The sequence below is a fragment of the Phlebotomus papatasi genome, unplaced genomic scaffold (genome assembly GCF_024763615.1).
Source record: "Phlebotomus papatasi isolate M1 unplaced genomic scaffold, Ppap_2.1 HiC_scaffold_37, whole genome shotgun sequence".
NCBI lineage: Eukaryota > Metazoa > Arthropoda > Insecta > Diptera > Psychodidae > Phlebotomus > Phlebotomus papatasi.
In genome coordinates this window covers 125,057-132,392 of record NW_026604579.1, presented here as the reverse complement: position 1 = coordinate 132,392, position 7,336 = coordinate 125,057, and the positions used below count along the sequence as shown (strand labels likewise).

The 7,336-nt window shown below is 42.2% G+C and overlaps 2 protein-coding genes across 5 annotated transcripts; both read right to left on the bottom strand.

The window, feature by feature from the left end:
- Window positions 1-1,403: 1,403 nt before the first annotated feature.
- LOC129809158 (uncharacterized) lies at window positions 1,404-2,494 on the bottom strand. 2 transcript variants are annotated; one of them, XR_008752586.1, is made up of 2 exons: window positions 1,600-2,494; window positions 1,404-1,524 (listed from the first exon to the last, which is right to left on the bottom strand). XR_008752586.1 is itself a non-coding variant. In XM_055858968.1 (2 exons), the coding sequence occupies exons 1-2, from the start codon at window positions 2,204-2,206 to the stop codon at window positions 1,487-1,489; spliced, it is 321 nt and encodes a 106-aa protein (XP_055714943.1). In that variant the 5' UTR covers window positions 2,207-2,477; the 3' UTR covers window positions 1,404-1,486. The 2 variants fall into 2 exon arrangements, 1 of the variants encoding a protein (XP_055714943.1); XM_055858968.1 differs by having other exon boundaries at window positions 1,924-2,477.
- Window positions 2,495-2,545: 51 nt separating this feature from the next.
- LOC129809159 (uncharacterized) lies at window positions 2,546-5,577 on the bottom strand. Of its 3 annotated transcripts, none has more exons than XR_008752588.1 (3): window positions 5,294-5,577; window positions 4,715-5,234; window positions 2,546-2,993 (listed from the first exon to the last, which is right to left on the bottom strand). XR_008752588.1 is itself a non-coding variant. In XM_055858969.1 (2 exons), exons 1-2 carry the CDS (start codon window positions 4,995-4,997, stop codon window positions 4,278-4,280), a joined length of 321 nt encoding a protein of 106 aa, XP_055714944.1. In that variant the 5' UTR covers window positions 4,998-5,577; the 3' UTR covers window positions 4,214-4,277. The 3 variants fall into 3 exon arrangements, 1 of the variants encoding a protein (XP_055714944.1); XR_008752587.1 differs by lacking the exon at window positions 2,546-2,993 and adding an exon at window positions 4,214-4,315 and having other exon boundaries at window positions 4,391-5,234; XM_055858969.1 differs by lacking the exon at window positions 2,546-2,993 and adding an exon at window positions 4,214-4,315 and having other exon boundaries at window positions 4,715-5,577.
- Window positions 5,578-7,336: the final 1,759 nt, after the last annotated feature.

Below are 7,336 nucleotides of genomic sequence, written 5' to 3'. Positions count from 1 at the left end.
TATGATGACTAATTATATTCATGAACATGTACGTAAGCGCCTTGGTGCAAACAAATCATAAATCATTTTAATAAAAATTTTATATAATATTTTTGGCAGTTTCTAATCCACCATGTCTAATGGTAAGATCCTAATGTTTTGCTGAATGTTGTTAGTGTAAGACCTGTTCTAATTTTCTATGATGACTAATTATATTCATGAACATGTACGTAAGCGCCTTGGTGCAAATAAATCATAATTCATTTTATAAAAAATTATATATAATACTTTTGGCAGTTTCTAATCCACCATGTCTAATGGTAAGATCCCAATGTTTTGCTGAATGTTGTTAGTGTGAGACCTGTTCTAATTTTCTATGATGACTAATTATATTCATGAACATGTACGTAAGCGCCTTGGTGCAAATAAATCATAAATCATTTTAGTAAAAATTATATATAATATTTTTGGCAGTTTCTAATCCACCATGTCTAATGGTAAGATCCCAATGTTTTGCTGAATGCTGTTAGTGTAAGACCTGTTCTAATTTTCTATGATGACTAATTATATTCATGAACATGTACGTAAGCGCCTTGGTGCAAATAAATCATAAATCATTTTAGTAAAAATTATATATAATATTTTTGGCAGTTTCTAATCCACCATGTCTAATGGTAAGATCCCAATGTTTCGCTGAATGTTGTTAGTGTAGGACCTATTCTAATTTTCTATGATGACTAATTATATTCATGAACATGTACGTAAGCGCCTTGGTGCAAATAAATCATAAATCATTTTAGTAAAAATTATATATAATATTTTTGGCAGTTTCTAATCCACCATGTCTAATGGTAAGATCCCAATGTTTTGCTGAATGTTGTTAGTGTAGGACCTGTTCTAATTTTCTATGATGACTAATTATATTCATGAACATGTACGTAAGCGCCTTGGTGCAAATAAATCATAAATCATTTTAGTAAAAATTATATATAATATTTTTGGCAGTTTCTAATCCACCATGTCTAATGGTAAGATCCCAATGTTTTGCTGAATGTTGTTAGTGTAGGACCTGTTCTAATTTTCTATGATGACTAATTATATTCATGAACATGTACGTAAGCGCCTTGGTGCAAATAAATCATAAATCATTTTAGTAAAAATTATATATAATATTTTTGGCAGTTTCTAATCCACCATGTCTAATGGTAAGATCCCAATGTTTTGCTGAATGTTGTTAGTGTAAGACCTGTTCTAATTTTCTATGATGACTAATTATATTCATGAACATGTACGTAAGCGCCTTGGTGCAAATAAATAATATTTCATTTTATAAAAAATTATATTGTTGTGTCGAATCCTTTTGGGGTGGGATTCGGCACCCTATGAGTGTTTTAGGGGCGAAAAATGCCTTTTTTAAATCCCCGTATACTTCAGGCGAACACCAGAAATATCGGGCAATGACCTAGTTGTTGGTTTTGACAATGTAATCAATTCCTTTGGCACACTCTTAAAGCCAACTCTGGTGAATTAGTGTATGTGTGTGACCTAAAGAGAGAGAAAGAGAGAGAAATAAGTAGTAAGTCGTCTCCTTCCCACTCTTCCACTGATCAGGTAGCATACCGCAGCGTAGCATAAAAGCCACGCTCCTTATAGCTCTCAGTGGCCATTCCTGTCACCTCTACTGTTGCTGGATAGAGCATTCAGAGGCGCGGGTTAATCTAGCGCTCTAAATAGCTCCCGGTAGCACTTGAGAGCCCCTCTGTATTGCCCTGGTCAGAAGCATTTAGAAGCGCGGGCTGAGTCTAGCGCACTAAATAGCTTCCGGTGGCACTATAACCCTTACTTTTGCACTGGATGAGAGCATCTAGAATCGCTGATGACACCAGCGTTCTAAATAGCTCCTAGTGCGCTAAAATTTCCCTCCCTCTCACACACTCTACTTACCTTTCCTTCCCTTGTGGGTTTTGCGGTGCTCGAGGATCGAACTCCAGCAGTGATTTCCCTTTTCTCGGGCGACCCCGTGCGGTGAAAGATCCGGACTCCCTGAGAGTGTAGTCTGGAAAAGCCAGAAGCCTGATCTCCCTGCAGACGTTGCGTGAGGGATTACGTGCCCTGGTGAACCCTCTGGTCTGGGGCAGCATCTCCGTGAAGTCTGTTGCCACGTAGAGGTTGTGTTGCACCCAAGACACCCTATACTGGTGTTCACCTGCATTTTGGCCACCCTCATTTCGTCCGGGAGTAACCTCGGCCCCAAGTAGGCTGTTGACACGAGCTAAGCCGCGACACCATCACCGGAAGCAGCTCGTAGAAGCCTCTGGCCTTGAGACAGAAGGCATTGGCTGTGCTGGGATAAACCCACCCCCACGGGGGCCCTTGAGAGAGTTGCCTAACCACCCTGTCCTCTACGCCAAGGAGGATCTTCTTGCTCCAGCTGTTGGCTTTGTCACCGCTGTATACCCTCCAGCTGTTGTTAGACAAAGGAGATCAGGCCTGGGTGAAGCAGGCGGAAAAGGAAATACTCACCAAAACCCACTGATAGTCCAGGAAAGTCCGCCGTCACGATCACTACCACATCACCACAAAACCAAAACAACTCTTGACATTTGCCTCTTGAAGACATAACCTTGTATTTTGCCTGCATTATCGACTTTGTACATTTGCGCTGATAGCGCCCCTAGTGGAAATTTAATAAAACCCAGAAGTAAACTAAAAGGTTGTGTTGTCATTGGTTCATCTGTCAAAGGGGACAGATTCCCTCCAGAATTCATCGTCGAGCCCCTTTTCCGCGATCAGCTGCCTTCCCGGAAGTCCCATCCACAACACTGGTGTCAGAAGTGGGATTTGCCTGACCACTTGCGAGTATGGAGGCAGCTGAGACCAGCCAGGTATTGGACGGATTGAAGGAGTGGCTCACGGACAGGATGGAGAGGTACGATGGGTTTCTGCAAGAATTTCGCACCCTGCGGGAAAATTCTGAAGCCCGTCAAAGCTCCACTTTGACTAGAATCTTGGACCTGCAAAGGAGAAATGAGGAGTTACAGAGGCAGCGCAATGAGCGCACGGACAGGGAAATAATGGAATTGAGACAGCAAATCTGTTTTTGGACGTTTCAAATGACCGGAAGACTATCCGGAGATGCCCCTCTACCGGCTGGGCAAGTACCGCCGGAAGAGGCCTCTTTTCAGGTATCACCTGAGCTATGTTCGACTGAAGCTCCTGGTGGGCGTGCGGCAGCCGAAAATTTCCCGAGCATCGCTCAGATTTTGGAGGGAGATCGTGCTACCTTGGAATCCAGCCGTCTGGGGTTTTTGGCCTCTGACCCACTACCTGCGACCCATGATGAGGTCATCGCCCCTCAGGGAACCCCTAATGCCTTACCTGCTGAATCCGAGACCTGGGTGACTCAGGTTCGGACTGGGCGTTTGCCCTCTCAACCACACAGGGATGAAAGGGTTTTTGAAACTCTAGAGGGTGGTGCCGAATCAATGAAATTAACTTTCTCTGAGAAGGTTATGGAGAGGACGATTGGTGAGGAAGGGATGGTGCGGTTATGTGCTAGTGAGGCTGTCGTCCTAGCTCCCCGCAGTGAGACTCGAGCCGAGATGGAGAAGGTGCTGCCGAGGAAGCAATCGGAAGTTTTCTCCAAAGTACCACGGGGTATTGGGCGCACTCAGTTAGTGGAGCACCCGATAGACACAGGAGATAACGCTCCCATTCAGCATCCACCCAGGAAATTCCCAATGGAGTGCGGAAAGCCGCCTAAGGATAGACCTGATCTCCCTGTCGTAGAAAACCTACGTCAGACAATGAACGAAATGCACCGGGAGGGGCGAGAACGCTTGCAATTTTTTCCTCGAGTGGCCAAGGACTGCTATGACCACACTCAGCATCTCTCGACCTTTGCACCAGGGCAGCCTTTTTGGTGGTACAAACCCACTAGGAAGGTGGGAAGGTCTCCCAAGTTACAGAGTGACTGGGATGGGCCCTATTTGGTGTCCGAGAAGATAAATGAGGTGGTATATCGTATCCGGAAGAAGGCTAGAGGCCGCTCCCGCATTGCTCACGTGAACCGTTTAGCTCCTTACCGGGGTGTTAATGCTGGCCGGGACGGCCAGAACTAGGAGGAGGGCAGTGTTGTGTCGAATCCTTTTGGGGTGGGATTCGGCACCCTATGAGTGTTTTAGGGGCGAAAAATGCCTTTTTGTAAAATCCCCGTATACTGCAGGCGAACACCAGAAATATCGGGCAATGACCTAGTTGTTGGTTTTGACAATGTAATCAATTCCTTTGGCACACTCTTAAAGCCAACTCTGGTGAATTAGTGTATGTGTGTGACCTAAAGAGAGAGAAAGAGAGAGAAATAAGTAGTAAGTCGTCTCCTTCCCACTCTTCCACTGATCAGGTAGCATACCGCAGCGTAGCATAAAAGCCACGCTCCTTATAGCTCTCAGTGGCCATTCCTGTCACCTCTACTGTTGCTGGATAGAGCATTCAGAGGCGCGGGTTAATCTAGCGCTCTAAATAGCTCCCGGTAGCACTTGAGAGCCCCTCTGTATTGCCCTGGTCAGAAGCATTTAGAAGCGCGGGCTGAGTCTAGCGCACTAAATAGCTTCCGGTGGCACTATAACCCTTACTTTTGCACTGGATGAGAGCATCTAGAATCGCTGATGACACCAGCGTTCTAAATAGCTCCTAGTGCGCTAAAATTTCCCTCCCTCTCACACACTCTACTTACCTTTCCTTCCCTTGTGGGTTTTGCGGTGCTCGAGGATCGAACTCCAGCAGTGATTTCCCTTTTCTCGGGCGACCCCGTGCGGTGAAAGATCCGGACTCCCTGAGAGTGTAGTCTGGAAAAGCCAGAAGCCTGATCTCCCTGCAGACGTTGCGTGAGGGATTACGTGCCCTGGTGAACCCTCTGGTCTGGGGCAGCATCTCCGTGAAGTCTGTTGCCACGTAGAGGTTGTGTTGCACCCAAGACACCCTATACTGGTGTTCACCTGCATTTTGGCCACCCTCATTTCGTCCGGGAGTAACCTCGGCCCCAAGTAGGCTGTTGACACGAGCTAAGCCGCGACACCATCACCGGAAGCAGCTCGTAGAAGCCTCTGGCCTTGAGACAGAAGGCATTGGCTGTGCTGGGATAAACCCACCCCCACGGGGGCCCTTGAGAGAGTTGCCTAACCACCCTGTCCTCTACGCCAAGGAGGATCTTCTTGCTCCAGCTGTTGGCTTTGTCACCGCTGTATACCCTCCAGCTGTTGTTAGACAAAGGAGATCAGGCCTGGGTGAAGCAGGCGGAAAAGGAAATACTCACCAAAACCCTCTGATAGTCCAGGAAAGTCCGCCGTCACGATCACTACCACATCACCACAAAACCAAAACAACTCTTGACATTTGCCTCTTGAAGACATAACCTTGTATTTTGCCTGCATTATCGACTTTGTACATTTGCGCTGATAGCGCCCCTAGTGGAAATTTAATAAAACCCAGAAGTAAACTAAAAGGTTGTGTTGTCATTGGTTCATCTGTCAAAGGGGACAGATTCCCTCCAGAATTCATCGTCGAGCCCCTTTTCCGCGATCAGCTGCCTTCCCGGAAGTCCCATCCACAACACTCCACCATGTCTAATGGTAAGATCCCAATGTTTTGCTGAATGTTGTTAGTGTGAGACCTGTTCTAATTTTCTATGATGACTAATTATATTCATGAACATGTACGTAAGCGCCTTGGTGCAAATAAATCATAAATCATTTTAGTAAAAATTATATATAATATTTTTGGCAGTTTCTAATCCACCATGTCTAATGGTAAGATCCCAATGTTTTGCTGAATGCTGTTAGTGTAAGACCTGTTCTAATTTTCTATGATGACTAATTATATTCATGAACATGTACGTAAGCGCCTTGGTGCAAATAAATCATAAATCATTTTAGTAAAAATTATATATAATATTTTTGGCAGTTTCTAATCCACCATGTCTAATGGTAAGATCCCAATGTTTCGCTGAATGTTGTTAGTGTAGGACCTATTCTAATTTTCTATGATGACTAATTATATTCATGAACATGTACGTAAGCGCCTTGGTGCAAATAAATCATAAATCATTTTAGTAAAAATTATATATAATATTTTTGGCAGTTTCTAATCCACCATGTCTAATGGTAAGATCCCAATGTTTTGCTGAATGTTGTTAGTGTAGGACCTGTTCTAATTTTCTATGATGACTAATTATATTCATGAACATGTACGTAAGCGCCTTGGTGCAAATAAATCATAAATCATTTTAGTAAAAATTATATATAATATTTTTGGCAGTTTCTAATCCACCATGTCTAATGGTAAGATCCCAATGTTTTGCTGAATGTTGTTAGTGTAGGACCTGTTCTAATTTTCTATGATGACTAATTATATTCATGAACATGTACGTAAGCGCCTTGGTGCAAATAAATCATAAATCATTTTAGTAAAAATTATATATAATATTTTTGGCAGTTTCTAATCCACCATGTCTAATGGTAAGATCCCAATGTTTTGCTGAATGTTGTTAGTGTAAGACCTGTTCTAATTTTCTATGATGACTAATTATATTCATGAACATGTACGTAAGCGCCTTGGTGCGAATAAATAATATTTCATTTTATAAAAAATTATATATAATATTTTTGGCAGTTTCTAATCCACCATGTCTAATGGTAAGATCCCAATGTTTTGCTGGATGTTGTTAGTCTAGGACCTGTTCTAATTTTCTATGATGACTAATTATATTCATGAACATGTACGTAAGCGCCTTGGTGCAAACAAATCATAAATCATTTTAATAAAAATTTTATATAATATTTTTGGCAGTTTCTAATCCACCATGTCTAATGGTAAGATCCTAATGTTTTGCTGAATGTTGTTAGTGTAAGACCTGTTCTAATTTTCTATGATGACTAATTATATTCATGAACATGTACGTAAGCGCCTTGGTGCAAATAAATCATAATTCATTTTATAAAAAATTATATATAATATTTTTGGCAGTTTCTAATCCACCATGTCTAATGGTAAGATCCCAATGTTTTGCTGAATGTTGTTAGTTTAGGACCTATTCTAATTTTCTACGATGACTAATTATATTGATGAACATGTACGTAAGCGCCTTGGTGCAAACAAATCATAAATCATTTTAGTAAAAATTATATATAATATTTTTGGCAGTTTCTAATCCACCATGTCTAATGGTAAGATCCCAATGTTTTGCTGAATGTTGTTAGTTGAGGACCTGTTCTAATTTTCTATGATGACTAATTATATTCATGAACATGTACGTAAGCGACTTGGTGCAAATAAATAATAATTCATTTTATAAAAAATT